The sequence below is a fragment of the Rhinoraja longicauda genome, chromosome 8 (genome assembly GCF_053455715.1).
Source record: "Rhinoraja longicauda isolate Sanriku21f chromosome 8, sRhiLon1.1, whole genome shotgun sequence".
Taxonomy (NCBI): domain Eukaryota; kingdom Metazoa; phylum Chordata; class Chondrichthyes; order Rajiformes; family Arhynchobatidae; genus Rhinoraja; species Rhinoraja longicauda.
In genome coordinates, this window is record NC_135960.1 from 27607632 (window position 1) to 27635626 (window position 27995).

At 39.2% G+C, this 27995-nt stretch overlaps 1 protein-coding gene across 1 annotated transcript; it reads right to left on the bottom strand.

Moving 5' to 3' along the window:
* Positions 1-908: 908 nt before the first annotated feature.
* sctr (secretin receptor) lies at positions 909-27891 on the bottom strand. The gene is made up of 13 exons (XM_078404320.1): positions 27847-27891; positions 26959-27076; positions 18240-18347; positions 14820-14923; positions 14505-14602; positions 9044-9176; positions 7604-7757; positions 7408-7468; positions 6351-6420; positions 3235-3326; positions 1564-1702; positions 1216-1257; positions 909-1094 (listed from the first exon to the last, which is right to left on the bottom strand). Exons 1-13 carry the CDS (start codon positions 27889-27891, stop codon positions 909-911), a joined length of 1350 nt encoding a protein of 449 aa, XP_078260446.1.
* Between the last annotated feature and the right edge of the window lie 104 nt (positions 27892-27995).

Below are 27995 nucleotides of genomic sequence, written 5' to 3' on the forward strand. Positions count from 1 at the left end.
TAATGATGTTCCAAACAGTTGATTTTGGTAAGCCTAAGGTTTGGCTGATGTCTCTAACAGTTTTATTCTTGTTTCTCGGTCTCATAATGGCTTCTTTGACTTTCATTGGCACAACTTTGGTCCTCATGTTGATAAACAGCAATAAAAGTTTCCAAAGGCGATGGAAAGACTGGAGGAAAGACTAGGTGCAGAGAGCTCTCTTATACCAGCATTAAGGAGGCATTTAAACACAGCTGAGCCATTACAAACACCCATGAAGCCATGTGGCCCAAACATTATGGTGCCCTGAAATGGGGGGACTATGTATAAACACAGCTGTAATTTATACATGGTGAAACCAAAATGTATAAAAATACCCTTTAATAAAATCTGACATTGTGCACATTAACCACATGTGATTTTTTCTATGACAAAATCTCAAATTGTGGAGTACAGAGGCAAATAAATAAATGATGGGTCTTTGTTCCAAACATTATGGGGGGCACTGTATCACTTATGACCGTATGACCTTAACAGAAGTGCCATGATCACTGAGCTATCATTGGTCTTTCTAACAACACAGAAGTTAAGACATTTCAAAATTTGACAGAGTGGCAGCTTTACAATACATTACAAAATACCAGGTCCCACTAATTGGTGCACAAAATTGAACTTCACTTGCTAAATACAAAACACACATCATAATCCACACATGTAAGAACATTTCTTGTCCATTTTGATCAGAATAATGTCCTATGATAAGCATCCAGTACAAACACCAACTCAAAAGAGAGACCAATTTGGAATATTTTATACTTCACAATGAAACTGCCAAGCCTGACATCAAACCTACCAATAGTTGCAACACCTTTTGCTAAATTGTTCACAGCTGCAAAAATCATTTGAAGTGCAATATTATATTTGGTTCTTTAAAGAACATCCGATTCCTGGAAAACAAGTTCTTGTTCTTTGGAACTGGTACTTGTCAATAGTGATACCTGTGTTCCACCAGTCATTCCACTATTGATTATGGAACTGTGTTGGTTTTGTAAATCCACAGCAAAATGGTTATTCTGCTTCCACCGCCTCCACTTTCTCTTGATTTCAGTTCGAACCTAAATGCAAGCAATCATATCTCATGGATAGAAAAACAAAATCTTAATGATTGTTTGAAGAAAAGAACAATGTTGATCTTATGTGGCTTATAAGTAAGCATTGTTTATTAAAATTACTCACTTCACCATTAAGGAAACAGTAAAGTACTGCAACGACAAAGCCCTGTGGATTAAAAAAATCCTCTATTAATGGCATGTTTACATTGATGTGCACATTCTCCCACAAGAGTCTTCCACTCCTCACTTAAAGTTATCTTAATTTGTGGACTACAATGCTTTTGAGATGTATATGGAATAAGTTTCCCTCATGCATCTATATCAGACTATCTGAAATGATGTTAATGCATATTGGAAAAACAGTACTATGTACTCAGAAAATTATTCTCACAAAATTCATGTAGAACTCCATTACAATAATGGTACTTTTAATGATTTATTCGCTAATTCTAAAGTTTATACAAGTACATACCTGGAATGATCCAAGAAAGAGCTCTAAACATATTCGTAAATCTATGGCAAGGCTCCCTTCTTTCTCCGGAAAAATTGCAAAAACTATATAGTAGACTCCAAACAAGGGGATTAACAAGAAAGTAGACTTTGCAAGTCTCCTAGAAATAACAAACGCAATACACAAAATGCATTAAAACACATCTGATTCTTATATTCTAGAAAAAAAAATCACTTCTGAATGAAGAAAGGGCGGCACGGTAGCGCAGCGGTAGAGTTGCTGCTTTACAGCGAATGCAGCGCCGGAGACTCAGGTTCGATCCTGACTACGGGTGCTGCACTGTAAGGAGTTTGTACGTTCTCCCCGTGACCTGCGTGGGTTTTCTCCGAGATCTTCGGTTTCCTCCCACACTCCAAAGACGTACAGGAATGTAGGTTAATTGGCTGGGTAAATGTAAAAATTGTCCCTAGTGGGTGTAGGATAGTGTTAATGTACGGGGATCACTGGGTGGCACGGACTTGGAGGGCCGAAAAGGCCTGTTTCCGGCTGTATATATATGATGATATGATAAAAAAAAAGTCAAAAGCCTCAACAGATGGCGCTAACCTTTTGCACAGCCTAACCATTGCCTAACAATTTGAGTCAACCTAGTACTTTTAGTGTCAACTCCATTGAATAGGAACTGGCAAAAGAATGTCACCTTGATTATTTAGATTTGAATACCGACTCATCATTTTCAAAAATGTCTTTGACTATGGCATTATTCAGATTCCTGCATTTCCCCACAAACTTAGATATTGTTCCTTGATAAACAGAGATCACAAAAGATGGGTGTTTTACATCACGTGTTACTTCGACTGTGTGCATGAAACATGAATAATATAGAACATTACTTTATATAGGAGTCATTCAGGCTTTCATAAAAAAAACATATTTCCGAAAGAATTGCACATTTCCCTCTTTTATCATTATCCCTATTTCAATTATCTATCCGTTTGACTTTTTAGAAAATGACATTGATTTCCTTCCACGCTGTTTCTAGTAGCACATTCTGTTTCCCAACAATTCCCTACATCTTAGAATTCTCCTAACTTATCTCTTTAGTCCTTTGACAACTTGACATTGTCTCCTTGTTTTTGTATCACTTGCATTTATTTGAAAAGCCAAAATTGTATGGCTTTCCTTATAGTTTAAGCAGCATTTGAACTTACACATCTAAAGCCCTGAATTTCTCATCTACTCCATTGTGGGTCACAATGAACAACAGGTAATATTTGCAACCTGTAAAACTTTAACGTACTTCAGTCAGTACTAAGAAATAGATCTTGCTGCCAAAAGTAACTGATTCTGATTTCACACTAACATCTTTATTTTACGATGTAATGGAGACTTTGATTAATGCTATAAATTACTATTTTCATGCTACTGAATATTTTATAGCACTCAAGTTGCTGAAATATTATCTTGGGAAATCACACAAATGGATAAATCCAGTATTTACTTTTTTATATCTTCAATCATTTCAAAGCCCATGTTATGGTTTACGAAGGAAAGCAACATATATGAAGCTAGAGATATCACTGTACAGGGATACGAATCTCCCACCACTGATGGCGAGTTCAAGATTTTCCACACCCAGAGGAATATTTGCATGCATTTACCATGAAGAAGATGGTAAGTATAGTGACTTACTTGTACTGGTTAAACTCATTCCTCATAACATCAGGCGTTTTTAGCTTTTTTATTAATATCCTAATGATGTGAAGAAAGAGCACAAAGCTGATCTGCAAAATAGAATAAAGATAAACATCTGCAGTCATGGAGTCAGAGAGAAATAGAGCACTGATTCAGCACTGACTATCAACCACCTATTTACACTACAAGTATATTAATCCCATTTTTTTCTCTCCACATTCTTGTCAGCTCTTTACAGATTCTATCACTCTCCAATCACTTTAGGGGCAATCTACAGTGGCGAATTAACAACCAACCCACACACATTTGGGATGTGCAAAGAAACTGGAGCTTCTGGTGGAAACCCATACAATCACAGGGAGTACGTGCAAACTCCACATAGACAGGTCAGGAATGAACTAAATCTCTGGCGTTGTGAGGAAGAGGTACTACTAACAGCTCAACTGTGGCATCCCTGGTACACATGCGTGTTACTGCCGAGGCTGCATTCATTAGGCATCCCTAATTGCCCTTGTACTGTGCAACTAATCTTGAAGGTGGCACACAAGCTGATAAGTTGTTAAGTATAGATATAAAGTTTAACAAATCAGATGTAATGCCAAACTCTTAGAAATTCCTATTAAGGCTCTTCTGGTGTATCCCTAATTTTAGGGACTTCACTATTGGAAGAATGTTAATGTTCTGGAGAAAATGTACAGAAGATTTACAAGATTACTAACAGGTTTAAGGGCCTTCAGGTACATGGAGATGGCAGAAACTTGGATTGTCCCTGTTATACCATTGGAGTTTAAGAGATGATATAAAAATCATGAACAGTTTTTACATAACCTTATAGAAATCAATGTATTCACAGGGAGGAGTGTTAGTAACAAACGGATATAATTTGACAAAGAATTGGAAGGAGTGAAAGAGTGGTGGCAGAAAATTCTGTCGCAACTTCCTAGTTTTGACTTTTGCAGAGACATCAAGGGCACCAAGAGACAATTCCAGACCAAGCAGAATCCCAGATTAACACACAGACACCATCGACTGTAGCGAGGTTTGCATGCGGTAATGGCTATGTAACAAAGTCAGGCAGAATCTCTGGCAACAACGTATCTGTCTCCGCCAAGCTCAATGCATTCTATATTTGAACAGAAGGTCAGTGGAATGACAGCACCTGCATGATAGCCTCAGGTGCACCTGTACCCATGGTCATCATCGCAGATGTCGGATGACATTTCTGAGAGTGTACCCGTGGAAAGTAACTGGCCCTGAAGGAGTCCATTGCTGTGACCTTAGAACCTGCGTGGACCAGCTGTGAGGAGTATTCGAGGATATCCACCATAAGAAGCTCTGACATCCACCAATAAGAAGTGCTTTGAGATGCTGGTCATGACGTACATTAATTCCAGGATCCAGGACAGCCTTGATTTACTGCAAATCACCTAGTGCCTTGGGTCCATAGCAGATACTATACCCCTAGCCCTACCCTCATCTATAGCAAGTACATCAATGCCAGATTCCTATTCAAACCACCTAATTGTGGTTAATGATGCTGAATGGGTCCATTGTTGTTCAGTTATTCAAACTGAGGTAAACCGTGGAATTTTATACATGTGGTGTGAATCCAAAAGTTACTGACAGGTTCACGTTAGGGGAGAAGGGTGTTGGCCAAATGCTGGGTTCCGCATGGAGTATAACAGTGGAACCCTGACCTGTTGGCATTCCACCGAAATGCCTTAGTACATTGCCTTTTATGTTATGTCATCAGATTGAGTACAGGACTCCAAACCTCACCGATTTCAATGGGGATTAAATGGGAGATCAAATGCAAGCCATGAATATATTTTAGCTGTTTCTTAATTGGTTAATATTTAAATTGTTTCTAACTAATTTTATATTTTAATTAATTGTGTTCATTTCAAATATTAAACATTTATATTTATTACTTATTTCAATGTTAATAGTTTCAAATATCTAAATGTGAGGAGGAATTTCTTTAGCCTGAGGTGCTGAATCTGTGGAATTCATTGCCACAGAAGGCTGTGGACGCCAAATAATTAAAAATGGAGATTGATCCGTTCTTGATTAGTAAGGGCGTCAAAGGTTACAGGGAGAAGGCAGGAGAATGGGGTTGAGAGGGGAAAATAGATCAGCCATGATCGAATGGCAGAGCAGATTCGATGGGCCCAATGGCCTAATTCTGTTCCTATGCCTTATGGTCTTATTGTTGAAGGGGGCATATATTTGAAATCTTTAAAATATACATTTGACAGAAGGCAGAACTGTGTCCAGCTTTGTCTTCTTACAGGGACGGTCAAGATGATGTTTGTAGGAAGGAACTGCAGATGCTGGTTTAAACCGAAGATAGACACAAAAAGCTGGACTAACTCAGAGGGTCAGACAGCATCTCTGGAGAAACTAAACAAATGATGTTTCGGGTCGAAACCCGGACCGAAGATGGGTCTTGACCTGAAATGTCACCTGTTCCTTTTCTCCAGAGATGCGGTCTGACCTGCTGAGTTACTCCAGCTTTTTGTGTCTATCTACTGTCAAGAGGAATTCTGGGTTCAGACCGTGATACAACATTGCCCAAGACTTGGTTGTGATTTGGACTAGTGAAATTAGCCCTCTATGTTTAGCCCAAGTAAACGTGGGTTTAAGGCATATGAACCCAATTAATCCATAATGTGCCCAGTGTAAAAATGTTATATATACATCGAGTTGTAAGACTGGAAGAACCTAACAAATAAGAAGAGGTCTGGGCCATGGAACATGCTCCAATATTCAATTTCCACACTGGGTCCACTCTCCTAATTTATCCTTAATAATCAAATGAAATAATTATCAGAATATGAAATCCCTGCATTACTGGTATGATACCTGAAAGGATTAGAACTTTCACAAAACTGTTTCCCGGCTCATCACTGGAGCTGATTTTAAAATTGAAGAAGGTGTAATATTGGATCCTTTGGATTGCCAGCTCATTATACACCTCTTCCAAATTTTAGAAAGTTTTTCACGTGAACAAACAGCTGCCTACATCCTACACTAGTCAGCAAATTGCTGAATGTTATTTATAGTAATAATAAACCACAGTGCAGAATATTTAAAAATTCAAGAATACTTACAAAAATAGATGAAATTATAGGTCCTTTGATGATCCACCATATATATTCATTTGAATTAATATCCCAGCAGCTGTTGATAAGGCAAATGGGTTTTAAATTAATGGTATTTTTCTTGGACTAAATGGATGAACAAAGTATGTGAATTTGAATAAGCTGTTTGATTAGGTACATTATACACAGTGGTATTATTTATTATCATATTTCTGTATCTTTTATGAATAGGAAACACACTACATGAAGCTGAACGAGATATTTATAAAACTAAATTGTGGAGGATTTGGAGTAGGTGCAGAAGAGGTTTACCAGGTTGCTGTCTAGATTGGAGAGTATTAGCTACAGGGCAAACTTGGATTGTTTTATCTGGAGACTTAGAGGTTGAAGGGTATTCTGATAGAAATGTTTAAAATTATGAGAGGCATAAATAGGAATGTCAGTCAGAATCTTTGTCCAGGGTGGAAATGTCAAAGGCTGGAGAGCCTAGCTTTAAGGTGAGAGGGGGAAGTTTAAAGGAGAAATTCGAGGCAAATGTTTTACACAGTGAGTGGTGGGTGTTGGAAACGCACTGCCATGGGTAATAGTGGAAGCGAATATGATAGTGGCCTTTTTAGATAGGCACAGGGAATGGAGGGATATGGATCATCAGCAAACAGATGAGATTAGTTTAATTCACCAGACATTGTGGTGCAAAGGGCCTGTTCTTATGCTGTACTGTTCTATGTTCTATATACTCAAAATGCTTTAAAGGAGCAATTATCAAAATGGGTAAGAATAGCAGACTTTCTTTACTACTAACCAGGCTAAAAGAGGACAAATAAAGAGGACAATTTCCATGTATATTTAGATCATAACAATCTGTAAAGTACTGTACATTCATGTCATTCCAATGTTAAATAGTTAACTAATTTTTAATGCTGCAACTTTTGGTACATATGGAGGTTTTATCAGCTGGTCTACCCTGATTTGTGTCATTCACCGATTTCATTATATTAAAGGTTTCAAATTTCTGCAGTATTTGTCTTCATTTAGAGGTTTTATTTATTATGGATACAACACCTACCCGATGTTTTCATATATTCTTCTTGCAATTGCCCAAGGTAGAATAAAAAGTGCTGGGCCACCTGCAGGTGAGAAGATAAAAGAGTCAACAAAATAAAAGAACATTGTTAGATTCAGAAAAAATAGACAAGACTTTCCAAAGTGAGCAGTTTAACTGAACACAAAACCTTAATTTAGATTCTTAATTTGAAACTTACCCCATCCTAGAACAATGAACCACCAGAAATATTTTTGCTCTGAAAATACAGATACCACGAGGAGTGTGTGCAGATACAGGGCTTCTACAAGTAACCAACTGAAATTAGCCATAGTACAGTATTGGAAGAAAATAAGGGCAAATTTGCATTCAACCTGGGGAGCAAGCAAATAGAAAACAAAATAAATCACAAGTCAAATTCTGGGTTAATCTAAAAACTGATCAATAGTTTTTAACCTGTTTCTCTTTCTACTGATACATCCAGACCTTAGTGTCTTCAGCATTTTCTGATTTGTTTCTGTTTTCCAGCATCTGCAGTTTTTGATTTTCTTTCACATAGCAATTTTTGTCTCACTCTCAAAACGGATAAATTATTGGCCTTTTTTACCTCTAATTTTTGGTCAGTGCGGTGACATTTAATAGGATGGCATGGTGGAGCAGCAGTCCGTGCAATGCATCACAGATCCAGGGACTAGGGGGCGATTCTGACCTTGAATGCTGTATCAGGGGGTTTTGCACATTCTCCCCATGATTGCATGGGTTCCTGTTCTGGCCTCTTCCCAATTTTCAGAGGAGTTGGTGGGTTAATTGTCTACTGTAAATTTTCCCCAGTAACAATGAGTACCAATAAAGATTAAAGGAATTGGATAAGCATGTGAGAATAAATATTTTGCAGAGATACAGAGAAATAAGGATTCACAAGGAACTGTGGAAGCTGGAGTCTTGAGCAAAACATAAATTGTTGGAGTAATTCAGCAGGTCAGGCAGCAGTTGTGGAGAGATTGGCTAAGCATTTTGGTTTGGGACCCTTCTTTAGTCTGAACAATAGTCCCAATTTGAAATGTTGCTTATCTATTCCCCCCACAGATGCTGCCTGACTCGCTGAGTTGCTCCAGCACTTTGTGCTCTGCTCAAAGAAATAAGGTGGGGAGGCATATGGGATTGATGGAATTTGTCTGCTGGGAGCCAATAAGGATTCCATGGGCTCAATAGCCTTTTTCTGTGACACAATCAGCAAGTAATACTTTTATATCATGACTACTGATTTTGACGGTGCATGGGTAAAGGAAAATAGCAGTTTGTTGGGAGAAAGTAACGATACATCTGGGGAAAGAATGGCAATCATAAACCTTGGAGTCAAATAGTAATTTAATTTCCAAATGCAGCAAAGAGACTGACAGTGTTTGATCTTTGGACCAGATGTAGTGTAACCCCAAAATGCATGAAGATATGAGTTAAGATGCATGGCTAAAACATTCTAGTGTCTCGTAGGCTAAAAATACATATGTAAAAAGCTGTATCAGTAGACCAAGCAGTTCTATGCTTGTTTGTTATTTTTACTCACTATTTAAACTAATACACTGCTGACATAGGAAGTTCTAAACAGTTTCCGGAGTGGCTTCAAGAAGATGGCATTTTTATTAAGCTATCAAATATTTACCGAATAAGCACTGCAATGATCAACAGCTTCGGTGGAAAAGAGGATTCTGTCTTTTATGAAGATTGAAATAGCACGAAACATGTACGACACAAACAGGTGCATATGAATGTAATTCCTGGTGCAATGAAGTTTCCTGGAAAGAAAGGCAATATGATCAATTATAGTGTACAAAATTAAACTGTTTAAATATCAGTCTTCCTGTGATAGCCTGTCATCGTGCTAGTAAGTAGCAGAAACAGGGACACAACAATATGAAAAAAACATAACATGAATATCAAATACACTGATACCGTGGTCAGCCATTACACATCAGAGAGGGGAGGAAGGTGGAAGCAAACATAGACATATAAGAAACAACAGATGCTAAAATCTTGAACAAAGACAAACTGCTGGGGGAACAATGGGTTAGCAGTATCCGTGGATGGAATAGACAGATGCCTGGTCAGAACCACAGGGATCAGAAGCTTGGCAGCTTTGTAGGCAGATCTGACAGCTGTAGTGTTTGCACATTTCCTGAGTGATGCTCCAAGAGACCAAGCGTGCGGACCGAATGGGACCTGCAGCAGCACAGAGCAGTGGAGGACACCTACAACTTTGCTTGGCCAGGCCGTCCCTGCAAAGCTGCCAAGAAAACGGGCCTTTATGGCCAGCTACACTAAAAGCAACTTGGACTTTGAAAATGATGTCAAGACCTGGCAACTCTTGTATATGGTCTCTGTGGACTATTTCGAAACACTGTACTTAATCTGTGATTGTGTTTAAGTATACTGTAGTAATAATTTACTGAAGTGGATGCAAAAAATGAATTTCATTGTACCTCGCTCGGTACATGTGATATTAAAGAAGCATTGAACCCCCTTTAAACTCACTGGGTTAACTGGAAAATGTATTATACTGCTGTGTAACATGTAAAAAGACTGAAAGTAATGTTTTAGTAGGGTGTTAGTAGAAGTAACGCAGTCCAGAAAACCTAGTAGTCTGGCACTACCAAAATTGCAAGTGTGCCAAGTTATTAGAGTTTCATTCACTCCACTGTTATATAAAATCCCAGTTCTAAAAAAGAATTTAACAAGTTTGGTGTTTCGTTATCCAGAGGACAGTGCCAAATGCTTAACAAATTTAAAGTTAATATTTTTTGCACCTTTTTTTCAGTCCCTTTGAAATCTCTCCCAAGCCCCTGTGCACTTCCTAATCTTGATCTTACTTTCTGCAGATGATAGAAACATAGAAAATAGGTGCAGAAGGAGTCCATTCGTTCCTTCGAGCCAGCACCGCCATTCATAGTGATCATGGCGGATCATCCTCAATCAGTCACCCATGCCTGCCTTCGATCCAAATCCCTTGATTCCACTAGCCCCAAAAGATCTATCTAACTCTCTTTTAAATTCATCCAGTGAATTGGCCTCCACTACCTTCTGTGGCAGAGAATTCCACAAATTCACAACTCTCTGGGTGACAAAGTTTTTCTCATCTCAGTTTTAAATGGCCTTCCCTTTATTCTAAGACTGTGGCCCCTGGTTCTGGACTCCCCCAACATTTTTTCTGCATTTAGCTTGTTCAGTCCTTTTATAATTTTATATGTTTCTATAAGATCCCCTTATATCCTTCTAAATTCCAGTGAATACAAGCCCAGTCTTTCCAATCTTTCCTCATATGACAGTCCCGCCATCCCGGGGATTAACCTCGTGAACCTACGCTGCACTGCCTCAAAAGCAAGGAAGTCCTTCCTCAAATTAGGAGACCAAAACTGCACACAATAGTGGCCCTGTACAACTGCAGAAGGACCTCTTTACTCCTGCACTCAAATCCTCTCGTTATGAAGGCCCACATGCCATTAGCTTTCTTCACTGCCTGCTGTACTTGAGTGTTTACTTTCAGTGACTGGTGTACAAGGACACCCAGTCTCATTGCACTTCCCTTTTTCCTAATCTGACACCATTGAGATAATAATCTGCCTCCTTGTTCTTGCCACCAAAGTGGATAACCTCACATTTATCTATATTATACTGCATCTGTAATGCATCTGCCCACTCACTCAACCTGTCCAAGTCACCCTGCAACCTCCTAGCATCCTCTTCGCAGTTCACACTGCCACCCAGCTTTGTGTCATCTGCATATTTGCTAGTGTTACTTTTAATTCCATCATCTAAATCATTAATATATATTGTAAATAGATGCGGCCCCAGCACCGAGCCTTGCGGCACTCCACTCGCCACTGCCTGCCATTCTGACAGCGACCCGTTTATTCCTGCTCTCTGTTTCCTGTCTGCCAACCAATTCTCTATCCACGTCAATACCCTAACCACAATACCATGTGCTCTAATTTTGCCCACTAATCTCTGTGTGGGACCTGATCAAGGACTTTCAGAAAGTCCAGATACACTACATCCACTGGCTCTCCTTCATCCATTTTACTTGTTACATCCACAAAAAATTCCAGAAGGTTAGACAAGCAGGATTTCCCCTTCATAAATCCATGCTGACTTGGACCAATCCTTTTACTTCTATCCAAATGCGCTATTATTACTTTTTTAATAATTGTCTCCAGCATCTTTCCCACCACCGATGTCAGGCTAACTGGTCTATAATTCCCGTTGTCTCTCTCGCTCCTTTCTTGAAAAGTGGGATAATATTAGCTATCCTCCAATCCACAGGAACTGATCCTGAATATATAGAACATTGGAAAATGATCACCAATGCGTCCACGATTTCTAGAGCCACCTCCTTGAGTACCCTGGGATGCAGACCATCAGGCCCTGGGGATTTATAAGCCTTCAGTCCCATCAGTCTATCCAATACTATTTCTCGCCTATTACTATTACTCCAGCATTTTGTGTCTATCTTCGATGTAAACCAGCATCTGCAGTTCCTTCACAAAGCAGTACAGCACAGGAACAGGCCCTTCGGCCCACAATGCCTACACTGAACGTGGCTGCATGTGATCCATATCCCTCCATTCCCTGCATATTCATGTGCCTATCCAAAAGCCTCTTAAACACCACTATCATATCTGCCTCCACCACCACCACCCCTGGCAGCGCGTTCCAGGCACCCACCAACCTCTGTGTAAAAAAACTTGCCCCGCACATCTCCTTTAAATTTTGCACCTCTCACCCTACAGTGATGTCCTCTAGTATTTGATATTTCCATCCTGGGGAAAAGGTTCTTACTGTCTATCCTATCTACGCCTCTCATAATTTTATACACTTCTATCAGGTCTCCCCTCAACCTCAGGTGCTCCAGAGAAAACAATCTAAGTCTGTCCAACCTCTCCCTGTAGCTGAAACTCTCTAACCCAGGCAGCATTCTGGTGAATCTCCTCTGCACCCTCTCCAAAGCCACCACATCCTTCCTGTAATGGGGACGACCAGAACTGCACGCAATACTACAAATACTCCAAATGCAACTTGATCAAACTCCTATAAAGTTGCATCAGGACTTCCTGACTCTTGTACTCAATGTCCCGACCGATGAAGGCAAGCATACCGTACGCCTTCTTTACCACTCGGTCTAATGGGGTTGCCACTTTCAGGGAGTTTTTCCCATTCACAGTCCAGTTCCCAAGGGCTGAATAATGCGTTCAACTTATTGGAATGTTTTAAAGCAAACCAAAGAAAATGAATCATTTGTCGAGTATTCTTAGAAATTAAATTCATAACAAATTCATTACTTGGTGATTTATTTGCTGGAGTGTAAACAAAATGCCTCTGGTTCAATCGGTCCACAATGTTGTTAAGCTGGAAAGGGTGCAGAGAAGATTTATGAGGATATTACCAGGACTCGAAGGTCTGAGCTGTAGGGAGAGGTTGGGCAGGCTGAGACTCTATTCTTTGGAGCGCAGGAGGATGAGAGGTGATCTGAAAGAGGTGTATAAAATCATGAGAGGAATAGATTGTGTAGATGTCGTGATCATGTTCAGTGCAGTCTCTTGCCCAGAGTAGGTAAATCGAGGACCAGAGGACATAGGTTTAAGATGAAGGGGGAAAAGATTTAATAGGAACCTGAGGGGTAACCTTTTCACTCAGAGGGTAGTCCTTATCTGGAATGAGCTGCTGGAGGAAGCTACAAAAACCAATCAATTACAACTTTAAAAGACATTTGAGCAGATCAATGGATGGGAAAGGTTTAGAAGGATATGGGGCAAATGCAGGCAAATGGGACTAGGCCAGTATGTCACATTATAATCCTCTTGAGATCACACCTTCCCAAGCCAGCAATGGACCCATCAGGCACCTCAATTTTACCAAGCCAAGTAGCCTACAGTGCCAGAGACCCGGGTTCGATCCTGACCATGGTGCTGTCTGTACGGGTTTGTACATTCTCCCTGTGACCACCTGGGTTTTCGCCGGTTGCTTCAGTTTCCTCCCACACTCCAAAGACGTACAGGTTTGTAGGTTAATTGACCTCGGATAATTGTATGGTGCAGGAAGGAACTACAGATGCTGGTTTAAATCGAAGATGGACACAAAATGCTGGAGCAACTCAGTGGGTCAGGCAGCATCTGTGAAGAGAAGGAATGGGTGACGTTCAGACCTGAAGAAGGGTCTCGACCCAAAACGTCACCCATTCCTTCTCTCCAGAGATGCTGCCTGTCCCACCAAGCCAGTCCAACATTTTGTGTCTATCTGTCTATGGTATAATAGTAAATTGTACGTCGTGTGTGTGGGGTCATGTTAATGTGTGGGGATCGCTGGTCGGTGCAGACTCGGTGGGCTGAAGGGTCTGTTTCCGCACTGTATCTCTAAACTAAAGTAAACATTTAACAGTTCTTACATAACTGGCGATCTGTTATTGCCACCGTTCCCTGTCAGGGAAAGAGCAAAGCAGACAATAACGATTAGATTTCTGCAAATCCATCTGTGAATTGCTCACAGAGATGGATTTGTGGAAGGCAGGAAGACCCGGTGTGGGGGGACCGCCGTGAAGAACGATGGAAAATGATGTAAGATTAACTCACATATCTATCTAACATTTCGTGTTTTAGACACTGTGGGGTAGAATCATAATTAGTTACTGGCTCCAAATGCACAATACCATAGTTTATGAATGTTGAACTCCTCTTCCAAAGTTCGATTACATTGACTTTAATGGAATTGTTTTTCAGAACCAGAATACAATGTATGTGTATTACTATATCGTGTGCACAGCACATGTGATTAAGGATAAATCTTTTGCTCTGCATGCATCCTTAAGGATCCTTAAGGATAGCTTTGGTGTTCATTAGGTTTATTTATCCCAGATCATCTGCATAAGGTGCTGTGCTGAATTTTGAACACAATTTTAAAGGAACTTGGGCTATTTTAGAACTCACATAAATATATGAGCAGTTGTCTGTGAGGTTGATATCACCAATCACAAAGTTAATGCCCATTCAAATAGCTTAGACCACTGAAGCACATAAAGTCAGGCCACATCCTTACAAACAATTAAACACTCAAACTTTATTAACATTGATACTTACCGAAATAATCCAAGGATTGCTACAGCTATGGTCAGGGATATGAAGGATGTACTGTGTCCCACTGTATACATAATCTTCATGTTCATATAGTTTGAATACTTTGTAAAAATACAAATAAATAAAATTTTAAAAGTCAATATATATAACTGTGCATACTTGAATTGTTTTAGTTGGCTTTATAATTAACTTCATAGTTTATGCAAAATATGAGCTCAATAAATAAAATTTAAACGTACGCGACAATTGCAATACATTGATTGACTTGCTCCATACAGGTACATTCCCTCGGGCATATGTGCATTTCTGCATTCTTACCTTGATGGAATTTTTGGTATCATTCATATCATATCCACAGGCTGTTATATAGACAGGGAATTCTTCTGACCATCCATCACTTGTACAGTTTCGGTAAACGACTCCTAGCAAAATTTGTGAACAGAACTTGATGAGATTTCCAAGAGTTTAAAATAAAATGTTGGAAATACAAACTGCCACAGGTTACCCAAAGGATCTTTCCAGTGTATTCAACAGATTATATTTCATTCCAAGATAGTATCTATTGCCCAGAGGCACACTTGTGGTGGGTATTGTATAGACAGCATATTGTTTGCAAGGCATATCAGGAGTATGATTGAATTATCATATCATATCATATCATCATATATATACAGCCGGAAACAGGCCTTTTCGGCCCTCCAAGTCCGTGCCGCCCAGCGATCCCCGTACATTAACACTATCCTACACCCACTAGGGACAATTTTTACATTTACCCAGCCAATTAACCTACATACCTGTACGTCTTTGGAGTGTGGGAGGAAACCGAAGATCTCGGAGAAAACCCACGCAGGTCACGGGGAGAACGTACAAACTCCTTACAGTGCAGCACCCGTAGTCAGGATCGAACCTGAGTCTCCGGCGCTGCATTCGCTGTAAAGCAGCAACTCTACCGCTGCGCTACCGTGCCTGGAGTTCAGTGCCAATGGCCCTTAAGAAATTCAACATCATCCTGAGATGAAACATCCTGGTTGTTATGTATCCCATCAACCATTATCAACTTATTTATTCTATCAGTAATGAAGTATATACTAGCTGCAAAATGTATTGCAGTTACATCCTTAGATTAAAGGTAGGTATCAAACCCATGACATTTACCACGAAGAAGACAAAGGCAACAGGCACATTGGAATATCATCAGGTGTTCCAATATAAGCTTCTCCATCGCAGGGAGACCATACAAACTTCGTACAGGCAAGCACCCATAGTCAAAATCTAACCTGGGTCTCTGGCGCTATAAGACAGCAACTCGACTGCTGCTCGCCACCATGAAGCATTGCACATGCATCAATTTAGTTTCAGTGACAGATGAGGTTGTTATGGACTTGTCACAAACATATTTTCACCTGTTTTTACAAGAATAATCCAGGAATGGTTGGTTTAACATATGATGAGCGTTTGACAGCAGTGGGCCCATACTCGCTGGAGTTTAGTAGGATGAGGGGGGACCTCAGGGTTTGGTGCTGGGCCAGTAATTGTTTGTCATATATATCAGTGATTTGAATGAGAACATACATGGTAAGATTAGCAAGTTTGCTGATGATACAAAAGTGGGTGATTTTGCAGATAGTGAAGATGGTTGGAGCAGGATCTTGATCGATGGGTCAAGTGGGCTGAGGAATGGTTGATGGAATTTAATACAGAGAAATTTGAGGTGTTGCATTTTGGGAAGTCTAACTTGGGCAGGACCTACACAGTGAATGGTAGGGCTCTGGGGAATGTTGTAAGAGGGATCTAGGAGTGCAGCTGCATGGTTCCTTGAAGGTGGAGTTGCAGATGGATTAGGTGGTCAAAAAGGCTTTTGGCACATTGGCCTTCATCAATCAGAGTACAGGTATATAGATAAGACAGGTTTGGAGGGATATGGATCAACCGTGGGCAGACGGGACTAGTGTCGCTGGAACATGTAGGCCGGTGTGGGCAAGTTGTGCCACAGGGCCTGTTTCCATGTTGTATCACTCTATGACTCTATGACGTACCTTTAGAAAGGAGATAAGGAGGGAATTTATTTGGTCAGAGAGTGGTGAATCTGTGGAAGTCATTGCCATAACTGGCTGTGGAGGCCAAATCATTTGGTATTTTTAAAGTGGGGATTGAATTAGCAAGATTCTTAATTAGTAAGGGTGTCAAATTTTATGGGGAGAAGGTAGGAGAATGTAGTTGGGAGGGAAAGATAGATCAACCATGATTGAATGGCGGCGTAGACTTGATGGGCCGAATGGCACAATTCTGCTCCAATAACTAATGAACTTATAAACCTGTGAAAAGTTCCAATTACGTTTTTAGTAGTTAAAAAAGCAACCCTAAAATAAAAATGGATAGATTCAATTCAAGAATCCAAATGAATTTTTTTCAATCTGAAGGTAGCAAGAGCTTATGAATATCTCAACAGTGAACATTAGTGTGTCGAGCTAGCTCACCTGGCAGAGATATTTGCGCATTTGAACAGTGTGAATACCAGTATGCAATGACGATATGAAAACGTCCTTACTTCAACAGATAGGCTACTGCCATTTAAAAAAACAACCAACTGTTCGGTTAAACAGAACATGCAGAGTAATTTTGATATGTTCCCAATGGTACCCCATGCCAATATAAAAGATATTGCTGGCCTCGTAACGGAGAGTATGGAAACATTGGAGGACAATATCCACCATTACTTTCCATCGTTGACTAGAGAGAGTTTTGACTGGATAAGAAACCCTTTCATGCCTGTTTCATCTGACTTGGAATTTACAGTAACTGATGGAAAACAGCTAGAAGCTATTTCAAGTTATCGCAGTCTGAAGATACAAGACTATGAAGTACGCCTTGAAACATTTTGGATTTCTGTTAAAGACAAGTATTCTGAAATCTCTAATCGTGCTTTAAGTTTTGATGCAATATTCCACATTTTTTGTGTGTGTTTGGATTTTCAACACTCACGAACATCAAATACAAAAAGAGGGGAAGGCCTCTCTGTGCTGAAGGAGAAATGAGAGTCTGTTATCTCAAGTACGTCCTAATATACAGGAAACTGCCCAAAAACATCAAGCTCTTGCAATGCATTAAACTACTTCATTTGGAAAATTAGCTAAAAATAAAACATTGAATTCCTTCATTAACCTTATGTTTAGAAGTGATAGCATTTTCTTTATTCAATATATTAATGTATTTCAAGAGTCAAGAAACAAGAATGTTTTATTGTCATATGTCCCAGATAGAACAATGAAATTCTTACTTGCTATGTTTACATATTCTGTTCTGCTGCAGCAAGTAAGAATTTCATTGTTCTATCTGGGACATATGACAATAAAACATTCTTGTTTATTGAAAGTGGAAGTGACATGGTTGAATGAATTTGCAAAAAATATTTGAATAGGTTGATTGATTAGTTATAGTGAGGCTGCTAATTCATAATTAGAGGAACAATTACTGTTTGTTTATAACAGAGTTGTTTGCCAACAATGGTTATTTTAGACATTCAATTTTCAACAATGTAGTATACCTTTGAGGTGTGGTAATAATAGTGCCTGTGAGAATAGTGTAAATGTAATTCAAAGGATGGACATTTTTCAAAAGAGCATCTGGAAACAAAATGCACTTCTCATTTAGTACCCTGGGAATTAAACGGTAAGTAACTTTGCAGAAAAAAAGCAAAATAGAAAATTAATATACTTCCTCTGTCAATGTTTTATTTACCTTCTTTGCGAGTCAAAACATAAAGCACCTTGGGGCAAGGTACCGCGACAGTCATTCCCAATGAGGAGGAGGGCCAGCAGGTCAGGTTGTCCCACATTCCGTCACAGCCTGTTGCAGTAGAAATAGAAGCAGTAAAAGTATTTAAAGAAAAAGACCCTTTATCCAACATGACATACCTGTCAAATTTTTAAAGAACAAACATAGGTGGAACAATAAGCTTCAACATTTAGCGGGTGTAAAATTTCTATTCATTACAAATGATTCTAAATTACACAATAAATAACTGCTCTCCGACAATACCTTATCCCCCTGATAAGATATGATTTATGTTATGAATTTGGGAACTGAACCTGGATTTATTATGTCCTATTGTCCTATGGTGAAAAATGACACTCGCATGATACGGTTCAAGTATTTCATACAGACAATTTGAAAAATGAAATTTCCCTGCAATTATTAATAGTGCACGTCGCTTGCTCTCTCACCTATTCTCTAACTTTAGCCTGAACCCATTGTTAGGTGGTAAAACCCTTGAAAAGCTTTTTGTTGCATGCTAAGCAGTCAGCAGAAAGACACTGCATGATTACAATCGATCAATTTACAGTGTATAGATACATGACCTGAGAAACATGATATATGACCTCATATTTAGCTTGGGCAGCTTGCATCCCAGCGGTATGAACATTGACTTCTCCAACTTTAGATAGTTCCTCTGTCCCTCTCTTCCCCTCCCCTTCCCAGTTTTCCCTCTATCTTCCGGTCTCCACCTATATCCTTCCTTTGACCCGCCCCCCTGACATCAGTCTGAAGAAGGGTCTCGACCCAAAACGTCACCCATTCCTTCTCTCTTGAGATGCTGCCTGACCTGCTGAGTTACTCCAGCATTTTGTGAAATAAATACCTTCAATTTGTACCAGCATCTGCAGTTATTTTCTTACACTACATGATTTGAGGAGGCCAAGTGTCTACTTTAGGACTGCCCTGAGTTAGTGGACTAAAACATGCCCAAGACCATTTCATTCAGCCTGAATGAGAATACCTCAGTCATCACTAGTTTCATCAAGAAATGGGTTAATGACTGTGTTCTGAATAAGGTCTATCCTAACTGGAAATCTAGGAATAGGGATATTCACACTCTGCTAATGTCCAGATTTTAAGGAGGGTATTCCCACACTGTACAAGGAGGGAATAACCCTTCATACCACTGTATGATCTCCTCGAGACATGCCATGAGAATATTCCAAAACAAGCTAGAGGCTCTATTCAAGCAAATGAATGCCAGGTGACCATGGCAGAACCTGAATACCACACAGGCTAGAAACCAAAATTGGGTGCAATCTACTGAAATGATGCATCTCTACCGGATGAGCTCAATGCCTTTCACATCTGTTTTGAACAGGGAAACAAAGTTCCACCAAGGCCATTTGCCCCACCCACCCCCCATCCTCCACTGGCTCCGTCCCATACATCTCAGTGGCAAGTCAGAACGGCTGTCATAAGGGTAAACTCTCAAGTCTGCTCTTGTCAACAGAGCTGCTGTAGAGATGGTCAATGGCTTCAAGTTCCTTGATATCCTTATCAAAAAGTTCATAAGTGTATTTTCTTATGTGTTTGAGAAGATCCGGCATGTCCACGAGAATTCTCTTGAACCTCCATGTTCTGACAAAATGCATCTCAGCCTGGTGTGGCAACTTCTCCACTCCTGACAACCTAAACCTGCAGAGAGAGGTGAACTTGGCTCTTCAGAGATAAAACACTGCCAGCAATAGTTGCTATCTGTCATCTGCGGAAACACTGGCAAACGCTGACAGATTTGCTGACATTTCCGTGCAAAATCTGGCCCTTAACGTTATGTTATTATGAAAAATGTTGTTTTCTTTTGTATAATAAATCCATCATCTTAAATATTCAGAATAAAACAATCAATAATGATTTAATTAGATTTCTGTTTCCAATACATTTAAATAAATGATACAAAGGCATGGAATCTATGGATTTAAAGATGCATCGTATTATGTCAATGGATCAAATTATCCTTTACAGAAATAGCTAAGCTCATTTATAGTGAAGATTGGATGAAAATCCTTCATTGTTTATTTGCCGTGTTTCAGTGCTTCACAGATCAATATAAACTCACGTTGCCAGTTGTAAAAGGTTAATCAATCAATCACTCTCTGTGCACTCATTGACTCCATTTATTATGCTTGCGAAAATGTTCTTTCCAGTTAAGCTATTGTAAAGTATCTTATTGTAAAGATAGCATCTTGATAGCATCTTGTTTATGAAGTACTTGTCTAAATGCAGGCAAGGTTCAGAGATCTTTTTGAATGGTGGGGAGGTAACTTTGTAACAAATGCACTGCAAAGAGATGAATGCCAAATCAGATTATTTCAAGCACTTTATTTTGAGATTGGGTGAGTGGGTGGTGGAGTAAGAATGGTTTTTTCACTTCTTAGCTTGGTGCTGTTTTCAGTGATAGTACTCTTTCCTAACATTCTTGGGTAATTTAATTGCATCTGATTCTTAATCTATTCTAAAACTGTTGTTATATATTCAGTATTATAAAGTTATCTGCTCCAGTTGCCATGAGCCCTCTGACTTTCAACGAAAATGACAGAAAGGTCAAAGCACATGACTGCCAACAGTGAATATATAATTATACTTTGCCACTGTGCAAATCACAGTCCATTGATATAGTGATGCTAGTGAGGGAACGTCAATTAAGAGACCAATAAAGTTGATAAAGAGCATGAATATTTGGCTGCTTATTGCAAGCCTGTAAATAGATTGCAGAGTAATGAAATGTTTCACAGAGGTGAATGCCTAGCTGGGTCAGACATTGAGAAACTGGACCAAATAGATCTGAGGTTCAAGCTTCGGCTTACGCTAACTGTTGTCAACTAAAACGGTGGTGAGAATGCTAGAATTGTTATTGACGACCTTCCATTAGCAGAGGCAAATCAGCTTGAATGCTTCCCTGTGAATATTGACTTTTTGCTAGGGTATAATCCAACATGCATTATTTGATTTATAACTAACAGGATTAATATTTGCTTGTGCATTTGATCCAACATATTGCATTATTCACCTAAGGGATTCAGAAATGCAACATCCACATGTCAAGTGCCGTGTTCCAACAGAAACAAATTGAGTTCTGACTTGTGCCTCAGCCCTGGCACCAAGCTGGATCATTGGTGTTAATAGCTCGAGGTCCAAAGGTTAGTTAATGCCTCTCAACAGCCAAGCAACAAATCATTCCTAAACAAATTAAGAATTATAGCAACACTTTAAACCAATGCCCAACATTTGCAAGAATCAGAGGGGAGATATCAAGGTGAACATGTTCAAATCTGTATTACAAATTCAGCTGCAATATTCTATTTCTGAAGTCTGATATTACATCTGTGCTATAAAGTCATAGAGTGATACAGTGTGGAAACAGGACCAACTTGCCCACACTGGCCAACATATCCTAGTTACACCAGTCACACCAGCCCACGCTTGGTCCATATCCCTCCAAACTTGTCCTATCCATGTACCTGTTTCTTAAATGTTGGGATATCTCTGCCTCAACTACCTCTTCTGGCAGCTTGTTCCATACACCCACCACCACGCGTGTGAAAAATAATTTCATGGAATAAAACACTCCCAGTTTCATAGAAAGCTCACATCTATTCAAAAAGCACATGCTCAATAATTATGTTAATAACTTTCGTACAGAAGTCATGGAAAAGTTGAATTAATGTACCAATTACTTGCATGCCTGAAAATTATTAAAGCACATTTTAACTCCAAAAGTATATGCCAGAAGCATTCATTTTGATTTCCATGGATTCCAGCAGTCTGAAATGCAATGTGCATCTCGAAGTCATTTATTTGGAAATCATTCTGGAATCAGAAGAGTCTAATTATCTTCAATATCTGTAGGTCCGGAGTTTGGTAGTGATGATCATTTGGTGTTCTAAACCAGTAAGTAAATTAATATTAAATTAACACACCATGATCTATGAGTATTAACAAATTGATCAAGTTAATGGAAATTTGTATTCAAACCTGATAGTTTAGATCTCATGTTGAAGTTTCAGCAACCCTTCAGCATTATTCCAACTGACTGGAGCTGTTCCAGGGACTCACTCCCATAAATGGTTTGCATTCACTCAATCCAGATTCCCATCTCTTACAGTCAGTGTATGTCAGTGCACTGTAGCGCAGCGGTAGAGTTGCTGCTTTACAGTGAATGCAGCGCCGGAGACTCAGGTTCGATCCTGACTACGGGTGCTGCACTGTAAGGAGTTTGTACGTTCTCCCCGTGACCTGCGTGGGTTTTCTCCGAGATCTTCGGTTTCCTCCCACACTCCAAAGACGTACAGGTATGTAGGTTAATTGGCTGGGTAAATGTAAAAATTGTCCCTAGTGGGTGTAGGATAGTGTTAATGTACGGGGATCGCTGGGCGGCACGGACTTGGAGGGCCGAAAAGGCCTGTTTCCGGCTGTATATATATGATATGATTATATGCACATACAAATACATATTACATGTTTATTTCTATTAGTGTCTCAACATATATGTTGAACATTATATAGACTGGAGGTTATGCTTGTGTACCTTGGCTTTAAACATTATGAGAATTGTGAAGTGTTTTTAATTAAGCTAAGTAATCAGTTGCACAGTCTGTGGTGCATTTTGAAAGAATGTGAAAGATATTTTTCCTTCAGCCAGCAAAAATCCATAATGCTGATTGTACACTATATGTACCTCTAAGACCTTCTACAGCTAAATTGTAAACATCTATGTTATCCATAGACGTTACCCATGTTACCCATCAGCCACTCTGGCTTAGCGAGCTCCTAAAATAAGTAAATAACCTTAGCATTGGAAAGTTATTCAAGATCAAGTGGATCTTATGGCAGTCAGATCCCCCAAGTAGTCTAAAGATGTATTGAGATCCGATGATACACTAGACATCACATGGTTCCTGAGGTTTCACAGCAAATATCACAGAAACAAAATAATGGGTGGCTCTAGTAGGGCAGCTGATAAATGTACATCCTAACCATACGTCCTACGTGGACATCCAAATATACATCAACATCCTAAACAAAAGAAAAGTGTGAAAATGGGAGTTCCTCATGGCAATGTGATAATATCCCATTCAGACCCATATGCCATTAGCTTGAATTCACCAAAAAACTCTTGCTACCTTCAATTTCATGAATTATTTTCAAATATGGTGTTTAAATTAGTTTCTGCAATTCCAAAGAAGATAATTCTAACATACAGACTCCACATAAAATAAGCTTAACAATAAGCAGTTAACTTTCACATTTTTACCTGAATAAGAAAATATGGCAAACTATATGTATGAAATGAAAGTAACTGCACTGTGTATCGACTTAGTAAACAAGTTTCTAAAACTGACCTGTGAATTAATTTTTTAATTACTAAATTAAGCACATACCATTTTACCAAAGCATGAAGCACAGATGTTCACTTTAACGAGCACAGAATGATTCCCAAAAGTTATTTTGTTTTAGGAGGATAACATATGTGTTGAAAGATGATGTTGAAACAAGGAACTGCAGATGCTGGTATACAAAAGGAGTTTAGGCAGCATCTTAGGAGAACATGGATAGACGATGTTTGTGTTGGGCTGCTTCTTCAGACTAATTGTGTGTTGGGGTTGGGGAGGCGTGGAAAGAAAGCTGGAAGAGACGCAGAAGCCTGGCAGCAGGGGTAGGTGCGAGTCCAGGTGGGGCATAGCGGTGAGGGGAGGGCCCAGAGCTACTCCTGCTCGCTGTGTTTTCAGTTGAAAGATTTTATTGCATGGATAAATTCCTACTCAATAACAATATTAAATGAAAATCTTTTTGATTTTCTTCAAAAAATGTTTTCATTGTTTTGTTTTTGAAAATTTCTTCGCAGTCAGTATTTTCGGATATTTAGCACAATTTATATAAACCACTAGATGGCAACAGCAACTCGGTAGAGCATCTGTACTAACAGGATTATAAGATTGAGAATAAAATCATGACACACAGTTTCTTGCCCAGAGTAGGTGAATTGGGGACTAGAGGACATAGGTTTAAGGTGAAGGGGAAAAGATTTAACAGGAATCTGAGGAGTAACTATTTTCACACAAAGGGTGGCGGAGGTATGGAACTAGCTGCCAGAGAACGTAGGGACTATCCGAACGCTTAAGAAACAGTTAGACAGGTACATGATAGGACAGGTCTGGAGGGATATGCACCAAATGTGGACAGGTGGGACTAGTGTAGCTGGGACATGTTGGCCAATGTGGCCAAGTTGGGCTGAAGGGCCTGTTTCCAAGTTGTATAACTCTATGACTATTGATTGACTTCCAGTATTTCTATTTAAATTGATATTGGTATTAGTTTATTATAATCATGTGCACTTAGATACAGTGAAAAACTTTGTTTTGCCAGCTATCTTGTCAAATAATACCCTGCACACGTGCAATTAAGCGATACACAGGCAATACATGGTGCAAAGTAAAAAATAACCAGGGTTATTTGCTCTTATTCTATAGTGTTGCAGTGTTACACCTACAGAGGAAGGGAAGATAACAAAAAGTACAAGGGTAACAATGAGATAGATTGGAAGATCAGGATTAAACCCTTAGTTTATGAGAGTCCATTCAGTAGTATGATGACAGCAAAGAAGTAGCTATTTCTGAATGTGGTGTGACTTGCTTTGAAATATGGGATCAGCTGAAAGGCGAATTTCTGCTCTGCTGTATCTCTACTTATTGGGTAAGTAAAACTGAAAAAATAATTGGTATTGGTTTATTATTGTCTCATGTACCGAGATACAGTGACAAACATTGCTTTGTAGGCAAATCATATCATACCTAGTACAATCAATAAAATATTTTAGTACAACAGCTAGTGCCAAAGAGCAAGGAAACAGAGTGCAGAATATAATGCAAAGGAGAAAATGCAGATTAATAAAATGTGCAAGGGCTGAAGCAAGATAGATTGGAAGATTGGAAATACAACCTTAGCATATGAGAAGTCTACTCACAATTCTGCTAATGGTGGGGAAGACGTTCTTCTTGATTCTGGTGGTAAGTGCTATAAAACTTTTGAATCTTCTGTCAAATGGGAGAGGGGAGAAGAAAGAATGTCCGGGATATAAGTGGCCCTTGATAATGTTGGCTGCTTTCCCGAAGGAGCATGAAGTATAGATGGAGTTAATGGGAAGGAATTTGGTTTGAGTGATGGCTGAGCTATATTCCCAACTTTCTGTAGTTTCTTACGGTCTAAGGCAGAGCATTTGCCAAACCAAACAATGATGTATCCTGAGGAGTATTTTGTATGGTGCATCAGTAGAAATTGGTAAGAGTCATTGAATGCATATCAAATTTCCTTTGACTTCTGAGGAAGCAGCTGTATTGGTTTGCTTTCTTGCCTTTAGGTGATTGGACCAGGACAAATCTTTTGCTGAAATTGAGTGTCGTTTTGACACCATATTACTTAGCTCTATATCTCCTTCTTGTACTCTGTCTTGTTATTGTTCAAAACCATCAAGCTCACTACAATGGTGTTATCTGCAAACTAGCAAATGGAATCAGATCAGAATTAGGTTGTACCATCGTGAATACATAGGGAGCATAGTACGGAGCTGAAGATGGAGCCCTGCAGAGCATCAGTGTAAAGAATTGTCATGGAGGATGTAATAATAATAATAACAATGCATTACATTTATATAGCGCTTTTCATACACTCAAAGACGCTTTACAGGGATTTATAGAACATAGAGAAGTGAATAAATAGATAAATAAGTAAACGAACAGAGAAAGGAGACAGAAGGTGAGGTGACCTTCAGTGGTTGAAGGCAGTACTGAACAGGTGTATTGTCACCTCTCCATACCAATTGTAGTCTATGGGTCAGGAAGTGCTGAGTCCTAGGTCCAGAGATTTTGAGGTAAGTTAGTTTGGAATTATGATGTTGAAGGCAGAGCTATAGTCAATAACTAGGTGTCTGATGTCTGGAGATACACCATAGCAGAGGATGTCTCGTTTTCACTTATCTTATCTCTGTGATAAAATATTATCTCCCTTCCTTATCTATGTCTCCCTCTCCCCTGACTCTGTGGAAGGATCTCGACCCGAAATGTCACCCATTCCTTCTTTTCAGAGATGCTGCCTGCCCTGCTGAGTTATTCCAGCATTGTTTGTGTCTATTTTCGGTGTGAACCAGCATCTGTAGTTCCTTCCTACACAATACACCATAGCATGCTGGCATATAAATCCTCTGTAACTTTGAATTAAATTGTTGAACCTTTTTAAATACACAATTTATAGTAAAATAATGATACGAGGAATTTCAAACAATTCCATATATTATGATAGTGTAATTTCAAACAATTCCATATATTATGATAGTGTAAGTTCAATTCCATATATTATGATGGTATCAGAGCTTTTTAAGTTAAGTTTTAATGAAATTTAATGAAAATAAATGTAAATAAATGTAAAACTCATGTTTTACAGTCTTTTGCTATTTGGTTCCAGTATAGTTGAAAGAGGCACCATTGCGTTCTGCTATATTTATGAGGGTGAAAATTTATTTTATGTTAAAGATTAGTAATTATTCCATGAGAACTGTGCATTACAACCCACAATGTTAATCTAATCCACTGTTATATTTAACCGCCACCATCAATATTACCTGTTCCGCTTTAGAGCGTTTTCTTACCTGCTTCAAACGTCCGCGTTTCGGAGTCGATTTTATTGTTTGAAAATGTCTCAAAGCAACGCTCCTCCTCTCGGTGTAGAATATTCCGTATTTCACATTCTAATGGTTTGTTTCTCACCTGAAGAAAAATGAATATAGAAGTCATTGATCGAGATTGTAATTAATCCATTATAGGTATAACAGAAGCTGGCGCTGACAAACAATGTCCCCGTTTGAAATATCAAGTGAGACCTGTGCGTATTAGCCAATAACACAGTATACTGGACTCATTGTGATCGAAGTAAATGCAAGTGTCTGAACCAGGGCAACAGCTGGAATGAATATTACGACAGATGAGTCTACATCGATACTGTTACACTGTTCGATACTTCACCCGTGACATATCCTTTATATACGGTCTTATTCCGCCAACTCGGGGGTTGAGAGCACTTAAAACAAGTTAATAAAATCAGAAATGTTGGAGGCACTCAGCCAATCAAGCAGAATCTGCAATATCCAGTCAGCAGAAATGTTTAATGTTTCGGGTCCGGGACTCATCCTCGAAACGTAAATCAACTTAATACATGATAACACTCATTGGATAGAAGTTAGCAAAATAGCCATCTAGAGCCCGGCAGATGGACTAATCATTAACGTTGGTGTCGGCGTTTGTTTCAAAAGGTTGAGTAATTGAAACAAAGCCCGATACCAATGTTAATGAAATGAACAACCTTCCTATTCACTGACCCAACTCGAATGTAAAGTCTGTGTGAACGTGCCAAATAACTCGGTGTTGAAGGCAGTCAAATACCTGACATTTTCTCGTATATAAACTTCTAGACATGCAAATAAGTCAATGTCAACATTAGATAACATCCATCTAAATCCAGAACTAAACGGTTTACTCACTATAACGATAGTGTTCAGGCATATTAAAATGAGAAGGATCCTCATAGTGTGGACTCGTATTCCTTGGATTCTTGCCACTCTAAATATAGTTGAAATATAATTGTGTGAGGTTGGTTAGTCTTGCCAATGAAAATGACTTTTTTTAAAAC

What these genes read in the sequence shown, in the direction of transcription:
- sctr (XM_078404320.1), bottom strand. Translation starts at nt 27,891, where the DNA reads ATGAGGATCCTTCTCATTTTAATATGCCTGAACACTATCGTTATA. An exon ending in GCCTGAACACTATCGTTATA is followed by an intron (nt 27,077 to 27,846) that starts GTGAGTAAACCG and finishes ATTTTTCTTCAG; the next exon opens with GTGAGAAACAAACCATTAGA. An exon ending in CTATAATTTCATCTATTTTT is followed by an intron (nt 3,327 to 6,350) that starts GTAAGTATTCTT and finishes TCTATTTTGCAG; the next exon opens with ATCAGCTTTGTGCTCTTTCT.